General features: G+C 32.2%; 1 protein-coding gene across 1 annotated transcript; it reads right to left on the bottom strand.

The window, feature by feature from the left end:
• Window positions 1-12,709: 12,709 nt before the first annotated feature.
• Window positions 12,710-14,385, bottom strand: LOC126969435 (protein FAM234B). Its single transcript, XM_050814852.1, has 2 exons — window positions 14,289-14,385; window positions 12,710-14,223 (listed from the first exon to the last, which is right to left on the bottom strand). Exon 2 carries the CDS (start codon window positions 14,177-14,179, stop codon window positions 12,857-12,859), a length of 1,323 nt encoding a protein of 440 aa, XP_050670809.1. The 5' UTR covers window positions 14,180-14,223; window positions 14,289-14,385; the 3' UTR covers window positions 12,710-12,856.
• Between the last annotated feature and the right edge of the window lie 777 nt (window positions 14,386-15,162).

Genomic DNA, 15,162 nt, shown 5'->3' with positions numbered 1-15,162 from the left:
GATTTATTTTCTATATCTAGTACTAAATTAAGAATAACCTTAACTAATAAGTTCTTCCAATTTAAATAATTGTATTAATATGGTTTTAAAGCGTAAAATTAAATCGTATCAATAGTTCTACATAAATGTGAAAACTTTTACGTAGCCTTCATTAGTTTTAATTATTTCATAAGTTATAATTGTAAGCTAGCTGTAAGTCTCCCAAATATTAATAAATAAAAATAGAGGCATGAAAGGCATTTATTTTCTCAAAATTGATTCCCTTAGAATTATTTTTGATGTTATTTTTAGTATACTAGATATTACTATGGCTTCGGAAACAAATTGTGCTCTGAGAGAGAAGAAGGGGAGCAAGATACTCTCCCATCGTTTTTTTGCGCTCTTTTTAAAAAAAACTGTACTGTCATTGTTATAAAATAATGATAATGTAGTCGCAGGCTGTCGGATCACTTAGATATTCAGCTGTAGAGTAGTAGGATTTAGGATATAGGTATGCCTCTATTTATTTACGGTATGTGTGGATTGATGCATCTACTATACTCAATAACTCTTGTGTTTATAAGTATTAATTTACTTTTTTTCTTTTTTTGACTTACTCGTGTAAGCCTTTCAGTTTTTGACTTTTGAGTATTTTTGTTGCGTCACTTTGCATATATTGTAATTGAAATGATTTGTAAAACAACTAAAATGTAAATCTTGACTTAAAAGAGTGGCAATGAGTTTCTTGCTACTTCTTCTCATTAGCTCAACCCTTTACGAAGTAGCGGTAAATTCAATAAGAAACAATATTTATATATTTTTTTTGACATGCATAAGTGTCATTTTTGTGACCTACATGAATAAAGTGTTTTTGAATTTGAATTTGAATTAGGACAGAGCTATTCTTTAATAGAACATTTAGATTTATTTATAGATAATGCCTGAACAGTGGCGGGGGCTTTATTATAAAAGTGTATACATTTACCCTTACAGCTATTACGTATGAAGCCTACTAGAATTAGGTACAAGCAATCCCTTTCTAGTGCTATAATAATGAAAATCACTATTAATAGTAAAAAGGTGACGATTTTTGTGGACGCATATTAAATATTCATAAATGTACTGACAATGAACAATCATAATTTTTAAGCTATTGCATAGCTTCTATCGCGGGCCTTGAGCGTGGAGACCGAATCCAGAAATTCCGTAACGAAAATAACATAACACTTACTTATTAGATCTATATAGATATTTCTGTCTTTTTGTGCAGTAGGTCTCAGGTTCGAGCCTGGGGTATCTTGATTTTTTTTAATTTATTTATTTTTTTATCACGTTTTTTAATTTTTATTATTATGACAAGCATTTTTATTTAATTTCACCTGTCCCGTTGTCTGTCTGTAATCAAATCTTGCAAGTTAAATTTTACTCACTTCCCGTTTGCTTTTTTTTAAATTAATTTTATAAAAAAAAATACTGCATAAATAAAATAAATAAATATTTATAATTGCATAAGTTGATAAAAAATGCTATGCAATAGCTTTACCGCGGCAGTCCCCGAGTGCCACACGTCTTTTTTTTTTTAATATTTTTTCGAAATGTTATCGCATAATAAAAACACAGTTGTGCCTTACTATGGAAATTACAAAATTTTTTTAATTGCAAAAATATTAGTCTATCAATATTTTCTAAGGAGTCTAAATAACTTTAATCTGCGTCTAAATTTTATCTCATGTACCTATGTACTACTGTACTGACTGACTGTGACAGCTGTGAACTTGACGAAAAAAATTGCGACGAACTGTCAGCCTCTATTTGTAGCAACGCACATATCGCGAGTGCAAGTCGTAGCTGTCACGCACACATATCTGAGTGCTAATAAATTTTAGCGAATTTAGTAAACATGAAAACACTTCTCTTTTCCCATACAGGGACCCAACAAAACTACAAGTACCTTGCTGTAGAGCTGTATTATTTCAGAGAAACTGTTTTTTGATGAAAAATCTATAATCACATCCCAAAGATAATAAGAGAGGTATCGTCAAATATGAATTTCTCATCTAAATTGAAAATATATCTTAGTAAAAACTGCTTATATGCATTTATTTTATTTATTTATTTATTTAGATAGATTACACCAACAACACATCATTATGCAATTAAAATTTTAGCAAGTACATAAGGGATATTACAATATGACATGTCTTTACAGGTGTAAACAACATTTACAATAGTGCGGAAAGAATAACAAAGTTGAACAATTAAACATAATAAAATTAAAGAAATGAAGAGTTAAACAATAATGATGATATTAAATGACTTAAATACATTTCTACTTTAAAAAAAGAGATCTATAAAATTAACTATACAACAATGCAATAATTTACTTCTTATATTTAACTTACATAACTAAGATCTTAATATTTTAATGCAGTTGGTTTTAAATTTATTGATATTAGTAAATTAGACGAATATTTTGAATTAAAAAATTGTCGTAACTAATGATTTAGAAATTATGCAAATAAAAACATTGACTTTGAAAGTATTAAGCCTGGCCTGTTGTCATGCGTTGCCTGACAGCAAGAGGCTCTATATAGACGTAGGTATAAATTATCCAAGATTATAATGGGTATTAATAGCAACTTATGATACATTCTGACGCGCCATGTTACAGTTGACCGTTAGAGCTCTTTTAAGTATTTTCTTGTTTTATTTATAAAATATCTTTTTACTTCAGTTATAATATGATATGTCATTGTAAATATACTGTTATTGGTAAGGGTAAATGTATACAGTTTTATAATAAAGTCCCAGCCACTATTCAGGCATTATCTGTAAATAAATTTAAATGTTTTATAAAAAAATGGCTCTGTCGTAAATCCTATTACTCCACTGCTGAATATATAAATGATCAGACAGCTAGGGACGAGATTGTGATCATTTTACAGCGATAGAAATGAGCGCCATTTGTTTCCGAAGCGGTAGTGGTATCTAGTAGTTATTAGAAATGACATCAAAAAGAATTCTAAAGAATTCAATTTTGAGAAAAATAAATGCCTTTATTGTTAACGGTATTAAAATCTTGGATGAAGTTTAAACTGGATTTGCCATGCACATACTATCGCTACAGGGACAAGCAATCCGGACATATTGAGATAGAAATTGATAGAATGATAATTTGAACTAACCACTGGTTTATTCCAATAATATACTGATTATAATTAACATTTTTACACATTATTTCTAATGTGGAATTATTTATCACGTATTACTATGCTATTGCTCTTTTTCTATCAATCTTATGGTATGTTTTGTGATTTCCGATCAGTTCGGCTTTTGCAGCCAATAACGTAGCAGCATATTTCTTAAGATAACTTCACCTCTTAAAATCTGACAGGGGGAACAAATAATTGTGTCTTATACACAAGTTTTTGTATGATGTGATCTGGATCTAACTAGTGAAATTTCTGGGCAAATGAGACTTAACATCTTATGTCTCAATGGCACGAGCGTAGTTGTAGTGCCGCTCAGAATTTTTGGGTTTTCAACTGCATTTCAGCACTGTTTTTTAATGGGCAGGGCGTATCAATTACCATCTGCTGAACGTCCTGCTCGTCACGTCCCTTTTTTCATAAAAAAAAATATCCGTGTACATACTTCATCCTAGATAGACGTGACGTAATTCGTTCTTATGGTTTCTCACATAAGAAAGCGGATGGCTGTATAATTTTACAGAGATTATCTCTAATATATAAAATTCTCGTGTCATGGTGTTAAACTTCGAACTCCTCCGAAACGTCTTGACCGATTCTCATGAAATTTTGAGTGCATATTGGGTAGGTCTGAGAATCGGACAACATGTATTTTTCATCCTCCTAAATGTTAACCTACCTTACCTTACTTGCCTAAGTTAACCCTAGATGGTCCACACGAATTTTTTTTTTAATTTTTTTTTTTAATTTGTTTGATAATGAGTCAACATTAAACATATTCATAAAACAGTAAATAAGAGATTATGATATCATATACTTATATTATTATTGTAGAGATACTTATTTCTCAAGTGCGACGACTGATATATACTTACCACGTGTCCACATTGTAATTTCTTGCCTTACTTATTTGTTTTGCTTTCATAAAAAAAAAACAAGTAAGAAGGTAATATTATAAAATAAAATTTTATCTAATTACGCTTAAATTAAGCGCTTTTGAATCGTCACTATAAATATATCTTTTAAATTACTGAATCTACCATAAGTTTGGAAAAAGTAGAGCTCGTGAGAAGAACATACAAGAAACTCAACGTCCACTCTTTTCAATCGATGGAGTATTTTACAATGGCTGTAATATACAAAACATATTAGTTTGTAAGTAAAAAATTAATTATGTTAGTTAAAAGCATTTTAAATACCAAATATTTCATTAAAAGTAATAAAAAATAAACTTTGTTAATATAAATTGTTCTATATTGGATGCATCAACATTTAGAGCTTGAATTCATTGTTTGTGTAAGGATGCTTCGTGAACATGATGGTCGTGATTACTGTCATAATTAGTAATCGCAGCCAAAAAAATGCACTGTTTTTTTAATTATAACAGGTACCTGGCACCACAAGCAGCACCATATTTAAGTGATGGTAAATGTATGTGCTAATTCCTTGCGGATATCGCCTATTTATACATACGTTACTTCGAGACGTGTGCAGCAATGGTGTGCAAAACGCTTCATTCTGTCATGTGGTGTTTTTTAGGTATCCGTAGATAGTTTTTCAGAACCACCTTCCCTTTCTATACTTTGTCTATATTTTTGTATGAAATTGTATATTAACATAGCAATCTAAATGAGGAAATACATTGTTATAATTAGTAATTTCTTGCGGGAGGACTATCACCAATATACAGGTGGTTTTTTGATAAGGGCTATGATGACAAAGTTGGAAACTATGGGACTTAGAGAAAAGTCGTGAAAGGAGTCATGCCCTCGATTTATAAGAAAATAATAACTGCATATTTAGTTTTTTTTAAATTTCTTGAACTACTGACGGAATATGCCCCGAATGATTTAAAAAAAAATACCTGTATTATTGAACCAATGTTCTCTGTTGCTAATAAGGATCAAACTTTGGAAATATATGAATTACTAAAAATGAAAGGAAATAGAAAAATTTTACAAAATGCTTTTCATATCTCACTTTTACCTTATTATAAATTGCTCAAAATGGTTTCCGTTGACTAAATGCATGAGTTTATACGTCTCTTTAAAGATCTTACTGCATTTGATATCATGACAGGACTTATCCTCGATAGAATATCCCCTTTCAAGACTTTTCCCTAAGACTCGTAGTTTCCGACTTGGCCATCACCGCCCTTCTCAAAAAACCATCCTGTATATACATATATTACAACGTACGCTGGCAACACTCTGGATATTTAATGATCCTGTACTGCAAGGGTGTGCAGATTGACAGCAATACGAATAAATTGAGAATCTCACAGTGAAAAATTATTGCTATAATATATTTTTATAACAACAGTTTCGTTTTAAAGATTTACGGTTGAAATGTTATTTCGATTGGTACAGGTTTGTTTCAGGTTTTGGACGTTTTCAATGAGTCACCAGCTGTGGGACTTTTTATTTAACGTGCCCTATGTCGCACCGACTACCTTCAGATTTTGAGTAGTTCAGATATAAGATTTGTATTAACAGACTAGGTCTCTATGGCATCAGTTCAATTAATTTTTCCGTCTTTGCGACATTTGCTGCACACATACTGCGTGTCAGTATCCTGTGATCGATCGTGAAGATAAACGGATGTTTTGTAAAAAAAATATGTTAAAATTAAACATGGCCAAATAATTTTAAGCAATATTAGACATAAGTTGGAGGGTCACGTTTTTATCTGACAAGAGGAAATTAAATTGATTTTGTAATTATTTGTGTTTTTTTGTCTCTGGCATCCTTTGCTCTATAGTTTATTATAATAGTATATATAATATTAAGATTGAACAATATTGTGTCTGTCACTTCACAAGATCGAGCAGAGACCAACCAGTATACCTACTCTTTACAATGATACAACCCGATCAATTGGTATTAATCCGTGGCGCAAAAGAACTGTCCGCGTCCCCCTCATTAAAAGATGTCGCCTCGACCCCTCTCTGCGTGCCCTGCTGTGACTGGACTTTACATGGATAACAATATTCATAACTTTTATTAGATTAAGTATATAGAATTAGATGTGACAAAATGAAATAAAATTAATTTAAGAATTTTAGTAAATAATTAAAAATGTCATCAAATAATGTCCGCTATGCAAGCAAACAACACTACCTTATTCCGATATATATTTTTTAAATACCTGTGAGGTTATATTACACCTCCCGACTCGACTACTTTAAAGTTGTGAAAATAAAATCTAGTGTAATAGTTTCTTTCGTCTTGCTTAGCTGGCGTAAACGAAACATGAAGGCATTTTTATTTGAAAAATTCTTGTTTTATTTGTTCTGAAATCTCGTCCGACCGGATGATCGTAACTAAATCCCGTGCCCATCTGGAGGGCAAATCCCAATTGGCTACGAAGAAGCTTGTGCTCTCTTAATGACGTCCATTAATAGAGTACGGCAATACTTCAAGTTGGGCCACAATATAGCGCTATACAAAGCGCAGGTCCGGACACACATGGAGTATTGCTGTCATCTCTGGTCTGGCGCGTCCCAGTTACAGCTCCATCAACTTGACTAGGAGCAGCTCGAATTGTCGGGGAACCAGTGCTCTGTGAACGGCTGGATCACATGGCGTTGCGTAGAGACGTCGCTTCCTTGTGTGTCTTCTACCGGATTTATCATGGGGAGTGTTCCGAAGAGCTGTTTGTCCTAATTCCTGCCGCCGAATTTCACTTTCGCACGACACCACATGTTAGGATATCATCCCCACCATCTGGATTTGTAGCGGTCCTCCACAGTGCGGTTTTCAAGGGGCTTCCTTCCACATACTAAAAAGCTGTGGAATGAACTTCACTTGTGATCACTTAACACCAGGTGACCCATACGCTCGTTTGTCCTTCTTTGTCCATAATAAAAAAAGAGAAACACGCTTGAACGAACTGATCCGCGTGCCGGTACAGTTAGTAAGCCCTGCCCACTACGGGATAGTGTAGTAGTAGCGCTATTTTAAAGCGTCAGAAATGCTTCCATGTTATATGCGTTTACTGAATTAACTACTTGTTTTATATCCAAGATGATGGTAGTTATGTCTAGTAACACTAGAGGAATCACAAGAGTTACCGACCTTATAAAGCCTCGAATAAATATACATAATATTATGAATGGGAAAACCGAAAGCACACATTTAGAGAGAATTGAACCAGGGTGGCCCTGGTTCTTATATAGTTACTTAAAAGAACTTTCTTGCAATGTAAACCAATGATATTATAGTATTAAAAGAGGTAGAAATGTCACGCCGAAATACAATCGCCTAAATTGAGTCAATTGGTTCCTTTGGTCGTAGTCACTCTCTCAATACGAAAACGGTACACACGCGTTTGTTGTTGACAGAATTGCTTACAATTTGATATAGGTAAAACATTAAAATGCTGTCTTGTGTTATGGGAAGATGCAGTAATTACGAGAGTACAAAGAAATCATAGAAATACATACCACAGTTAAGAAATCATGATTTTTAACATTTTGATATCATTATTTATCTAACAAAATAAATACGTTGCCATGACAACGCCGATTGCCACCAAGCCGATCATAGATTAACGTACAGAAGTGACGAAATATTGATGCTGTCTGTTGCGGGATGATCGAGGTAGAATATTTCATCAATAATATAAGATACAAAAAATAATAATTGTAAACTTTAAACTTTTTGGCAGCCGTCATTAGTAAAATTGTAAAAATGGGACCCTTACTGTAATTAAATTTCAGTTTTGTTTTGTTATGTCTGTATGTTTTTCATTATTTTATGTACAAATAATTGATATCATCAATTATATATTATAATCAATATAAATTTTTTTTTTATAAAATCAATGACACATTATCTACTTAATTTCAATGCAGTTTTACTACTTTATAGCTTTTACTAGGGTAAAGCACCAGTAGTCAGCCTTTTGAGACATTATTTCCATATAAATAGTGTTGAAATTAAATAACACATTTAAAATAATTTTAATCGAATCCTCGTCTCCTTATCGCCTAACGCACACTTAGGAACCATTAGCACGTCAGGTTGACAAGCTACACTCCTTGATTTGCACTATTGCCAAATACATGACTAGACACGTCGCTGTTACAATTTTTTTCTTAAGGAATTATGTTCGAGTTTTCAGTTAATTTTTGTGTGTATTAGCTGTAATTTGTGGTGCATCTTTATACTGAGTTACGCTAAAATGTTTATTTTGTATTTTATTAACTTCAAAACGCATTTTATTTGTTTAATACGTTGTAATTTAAATGGCTGACTACTGCGTTTAGAATTTTTGGGTTAAATCCAATACAATGGGGCCCCCATATTGAAGGATTGGCGAACAGACTTAGTTCTGCAGCATACGCGGTTAAAAAGATTAGACAATTAACTGACATAGATACGGCGCGACTAGTATACTTTAGTTATTTCCATAGTATTATGTCCTATGGTATATTGCTATGGGGCAACGCTGCCGATATTAATACAATATTTGTGCTGCAGAAGAGGGCTATTCGCGCTATTTATAACCTAGGTCCTAAAGAATCATTGAGAGCAAAATTAAAAGAAATTAATATCTTGACTGTTGCTTCTCAATATATTCTTGATAATGTAATATATGTTCATAGGCACATAAGTGAATTTGCCAGAAACTGTCATAACCATAATGTTAACACCAGGAACAGACAAACTTATGATACTACTCGGCTAAGTTGAGTTAGTAAGTCTTTTGTGAGGCGATGTATATGCTTTTACAACAAGATCCCAGAAAATGTTCAAAACAAAAGTATAACGTTATTCAAAAGAATTGTTAAAAAACGTTTGTGTGGTAAAGGTTACTATAACATAAATGACTTTCTTAATGATACCACAGATTGGGAATGGAGTGACCGCCCTAAGGCTATTAAATAATAAGTTTAATTGTACAATATTACTTTGTAAACATATTTATTCGATGAAAAAAAAAGCCCGCTGAGTTTGTTGCGCCCATTCTTCTCAGGTCTGAGGCATTCATTTTGGAATGGGTGGTAGTTTTTGACTTTCAATAAGTGATGTCACATCCTATTTTGAATAAAAATATTTGAATATGAATTTGAATACTCAGCCATGGGCGGCTGACTACTACTGGTTTTCTCGTGATTTTCTTATATGTACTTGAAATCAACGGAGCGAATAGTCTCAAGTATGCTCATTACTTTAGACTTATCTCTTATAAGACGAAAATTGTATTTTACCAGTAGTCAGCCGCGTACAAATATAATAGCACGTCAGGGGCTGACCAATTCGTCTACAAAACCAGTAGTCAGCCGCTAGTCCTGTTAAACAAAATAGCACCTTAAAGCGTTTTAAATTAGGATTAAATTGACGCACAAATATTTTATCATGAAAAGCATTTGTTTTATAATTCCATCATGTCAAAAACACCAATCCACCAATACAAAGAAGAGCAATTAACACTAGCTATGGTGGCGATTAAAGATGGGATGAAGATTAGAGAAGCCAGTGGACTTTTTAGTGTTCCGTTCGACTACAATTAAGGGTTCCAGAAATACCCCATAAAATGGGACCAGAATTGGTACTGTCTAATAAAGAAGAAACTGCCTTGAACGACTGGCGCATAGAGTTAGCAAAATGTGGCTTCGCTTTTAAATGTGATGATGTCCTTAATACCGTCCATAATATTATTTCTGTAGGACATAATATTATGGCCGAACCCATTTGTAAATAATAGGCCGGGGAAATAATGGTACTAATCATTTTTACGACGAAATCCCAAATTAAGGGAGACGGCAACCGAAAATATATCTAAGAATCGAGCCGCTGCGCTGTAACCAACAAAAGTTTTCGGAAGTGGTTTGCTGAACTAATAAGCCATTTATAAGAAATGAATGCAAGTAATATTTTAACTAATCCAGACCAAATATTTTATGGTGAAAAAACCAAATTTACGTATGTTCGAAGAGTGGAAATTTGTATCCCGAGGATATAAAAACGTCTCCAAAGTTGTAAAGGATAAAGAAGCTGTTACTGTCCTTGTGTTTATATCGGCTTCTAGAAAAAATTTGCCTCCATGTAAACTACACAAATATAACAGTAAGCTGTAAGACTACCAAAAGATGTATGCATGCCTGTCAGTATACCAACTGGATGGTTGTCAAGAAAGTCAGCAACTGGTTGCATGAAATCCGATATATTTAAATATTATATTGTTAAAGGTTTGAACAACGGTTGGATGAACAAAACATAAAAAAAAAACTAGTTCTCGTTTTTGGTAATATTGATATGGTATTATCCAATATGAACTTTCACAAAATGTGACACATTTGATTCAGCCTGCTGATGTAAGTGTATACCTGTAACCCTTTGAAGGCAAAATGAAAAAATACATTGTACGAATGGACAACTCCACCTGAAAATGTCAATAGTGTCCTTTCGAAAATAACCTTTTTTCCATCACTTAAAAAGTCTCAGAAAAACTGACAGAAAAAGAGAGGCTGACTACAGGGTAAGACATGGCTGACTTGTGGAGAAATGAGGTTGACTACTGGTGAAAATTGCAATTTTTTGTTAAATATTAATTTTATCTATAATTCTATTATAAATATAATGAATTGTAACTTTCTTCAGTAAATTGAATAAACAAATCTTTCGCAGAATAGTGGATGTTTTTATTCATAGTGCTTAATATTCAAAATACAGTTGAATTAAATTTTAGTACTTACTAAAAGGCTGACTACTGGTTGTTTTACCCTACATGAATGAATCGTATTTTAGGCATAAATCACGGTGTACGGTAGAAAATCATATCTGATCGATGATTCTGTATTTATCTATTCAACTATGAAGCAATTAGCAAATTAGATTTATCTCGTTTCGCTTGCGATTCTTGCATTTACTATCCTTCTTTGGCGTGTAATCGTAATGAAGTGTGCTATTGCAATGTTAAATTATTCATGTGTGCGTTAGTGTATCATTTATAAACACCGAATGTTGTCTAGGTAACCCATCTATACTTTTAAATATCATTGGTAGCCAAAGGATTAATAAATGGAAGAAAAAATCAATATGATTAAAGAGGCGACATTATGGTATGGTAATCTGTCCACAACAGATGCCACTTTTCATTAGAAAAATAAAACAAAAAAATATTAATATTCTATTTTGCAAATTTCAAAAAACTGTAGCAAAACTACTTACCAGATTAACATATTTATATTATAGCTGTTTATCTGGTAAGCAATATAGATACAAATAACTTTGAGATTTATTTTGGGATTACAACAATATGGGTCTCAAAATATGAATGAAATTGAAAAATTCTCGACTTAATTATGTAATAAATGGAATGGCTGTAAAGTAACTATTCAGTATATATATAAATATACATGGTTCAACCATTTTGTTGAAAAGATAATGATGCAACAGCCGATCCATTTCAAAGGTGTTTAAAACCAGGTGTTCTCACAGAATTTAAAGAGTTGTAAACTTAGAAACATTGTTAATTTTGCTGACCTTAAATGATAAGAGGACCATTTAGATGTATTTGATAAGTATGATATATGTAACTACAGTAGAACCTCGATAAATTGAAAGCCTCCAAATCTCAAAAACAAAAAATTCCCTTCCCTTCAAACACCAAAACCTCCATCACTCACATCACATATTTTCCCTCCATAGCTAGAAATATTAAATTTTACCTCTGTATCTCAAACATAGCAATGTTTTATTTTACAAACTTTACAACTTGATTATTTGAGACTTATTACCTCTATAGTTAATTTTATTTTATTATTTTTGATTTCTCAACCTACATAAAGTTGAATATCCCTCGAAATACTCTATAACTCAATTTTTTTGGAATCTCCCTTGATGATTGACTTACAGGTTCTGCTGTATATCAAATTATGGTACATATTTATCAAGTTTCATTCATATATTTTAACTTTAAATATCATACAGTGGTCAATACTCAATACACATTTACTATAATAATATACATGTATAAAACTGCTATTGGTAAATATTAAATAAGATTATAAAATATTTTCATTACATTTTCCCCATGGAATATGAAACAGAATAACTTAACATCTACATTTGAATATTAAAATGACTAGCTTTATTATCACACATTCTAAGCTACACATAGCAAGCAGTTAATAAAAATTATGGAAGTTAATTATCTGTAACAAACAACTTTGGCAACTCAGTTTCAAGTCTAATAACCCGAGCTATAGATAGTAAACGCCAATGGTTGTATGGATTAGATTTCTTTGTATATAAATCCGGTGGGTCAAAAGTACTATAATATGAGATTAATTCATGAGATTTATCACCATCCAAATCAGCAATTGTTAGCGATCGCTCTTGGTATTCTAAGTCAGGCTGACAATTTGGAGCCGGACTGTTCAGGTTTACATGACCTCTAACACAAATTTGTACTATATCAGTTTGACTCACATTTACATGGATATATGTCTGTAATTTATCAAATGCAACGACAACAATTCTCTCTGAAATGTCATGGGCAACAAAATTTTCATATTTAATAAATGAAGATATTGAAGTAACATTGATAGTAGGTTGATAAAACACTTCATATGGATTCTTAGGGCTTGAGTTCTCTACATTATATCTGACTTCATCAATTTTTAGTGCACCTTTTGCAATGTGTGCACTATTCCACTGTCATAACTTCAAAACAAAGCCTCTTATTGAATTTGCGAAAGCAAAAGAGCTGGGTCTCATTGCAAAGACATGATTGGCACTGTACTCCCATGTTACGTTTGTCTTTCCATTTCTGTCTAATAATAGCTTTAAAGATACCCTACATGTGGAAGGGCATTCTCCATAGTTTTCAACTCTCAATCTTCCAGGACCATTTGTAAATATTTGTTTTGTGTTTCCAATATTCTTTTTCAAACTTAATTTTATCTTCTTTGATATAATTGAAATTGTTGCTGATGTGTCATTCAAAGTATGATCCAAACTAAGAAGTTTCTTATACAGCTCTTCATAAGTTATTTGACGAACTGCTTGTGTTGTTCCATTTTTACACAAATATGTAATGGCATCTGTTTCACTGAGTAGTTTTACTGAAAAACAGTTATCAACACCCATTGGATCCCCAATAATGTTGCCAGTTGCTCCAGATATTAATAGAAGTGAATTATGTTTCGTATTGGGGTATACAGTTACAACTGTCAATAAATCTTTCACTTTATCTTGATCCATATCTTTTACAACAATTGGGAAATCTATAGACGCTATATTACTGAAGACTTTACCTTGCTTATGAATATACCAGTAGTATGTACCAGATAGCGGGTTGAGAGCAGCAAACAAACCTTCAGTGCCAGTCACAATGCAGTCATCTTGCATATCCCGGTTGACATCTAGAAGGTGACAGTTGATATCAGTAGGAATCCTAGTCTCACGTGTGTACCAACCCACTTTTCCAGAATTTCCGACTATAAGTAGAACACCATTCACATTGTCGTTACTGTTTTTTGTATTCATCATGTGATTTCCCCTATAGATAAATATCAGGTTCTTTGTGTTTGGAATTGCACCATCTACGACTTGTATGGCGCCTGAAAGCTCAATTTCTTCATATGGCAGCTCCCAGCTAGTTGTCTTGTCTTGCGAGTAAGTGTTAGCGCAACTGGTACCTTCTGAACAAGGTATGCCCCAAAGGAAAACCACTACAGTGAAGATGCATAGGAAAATTGAAGCTATGAATGAACAGCGTCGTGAAAATGACATCTTCTTAGATGCATCCACATCGTCAGAATGTAAAAAACTCACACTATCCATAGTACCATTTGTGTTATATTCATCCATATCGCTTAGGCTGTAATTCTTGGAAGATTGGAGGCCGCTGTTGTATTCCAAATTGTTGCAACTTTCGGAAGCTTTGATGACTGCATTGTTATGGTCTTCGTCTGAATCGGAGTCCGTTATTATTTGTTTTAGTGGTGCATAATTTCCGCTGTTATCATTTACAGACATCTTTTAAGTCATCCAGCATCCTTACAAAGCGAAAGAGTGGGTACCTAATATAAAAGTTTAATTTAAGTAATATTTAAATACAAGTCTTGGCAAAGTAAATTTTACTTACAGCTGAATTATATGAAATATAATTATTTTATTTAACTCAGCTCTATTTTGTAATGGTTATCAAAATTGAAAATAAATCAATATTCAGCCAACCCAGAGAACTATTTTACTGAAAACCAAAGAGAATGTAAACAGTACCAAAGAGAATTTAAACACTACGTTCAAGAGAAGGGAGTGCCATACAAAATAATGAGAAAAGTCGCTTGTATTGTATTGCACTAAATCTTGATACCAACATAATCAACTAATGACGTAATATCAGAGCTGCCAATATAATAAATATATAGGGTTGGAATCAATACATAATTTTATCGATAATTAACTAATATATATATATATATATTATTTTTACATATTTAAATTAATATAAATAATGTCTAATTTTAAGCTTTAATATTTTGACCTAAGCAAAGTCTAACTAGTTTAAACTAAGGGATACGTTTTAGTTATCTCAAAGAAAAAAACAATTAATATAATTAATATTTTATTAGTAGTTTTGTTTTGCGTTGTAGTTGCGGTTTAGACAGTCTTTGGTATTCGTTTTTCAGTTGTTGCAATAAAGTCGTAGGCGAGGGTCCTGAAGGTGTAATTATAACAGAATACATGTTAGCAGAAGTTAGTTAACCCTAATTTTTAGTCTTAAAATAATTTTTTGCACATCATAACCACAATATAATATAATTAAAAAGATTTTAAAGGTAAGAAACTTATTAATCAAAAATATAGATACCATAAAAATGAAATAAATGAAAATAAATTTAATAATAATTTAAAATAAAATATCGACAATCGATAAAAAAGTGTCAAGCACTACAGAGAGATTATAATATTATAATTTTTATTCTAGATGAATTAAATCAATACTTTATCACTTT

This window comes from Leptidea sinapis, chromosome 18 (genome assembly GCF_905404315.1).
Source record: "Leptidea sinapis chromosome 18, ilLepSina1.1, whole genome shotgun sequence".
Taxonomy (NCBI): Eukaryota; Metazoa; Arthropoda; class Insecta; order Lepidoptera; family Pieridae; genus Leptidea; species Leptidea sinapis.
This window is presented reverse-complemented; position numbering and strand designations above follow the sequence as displayed.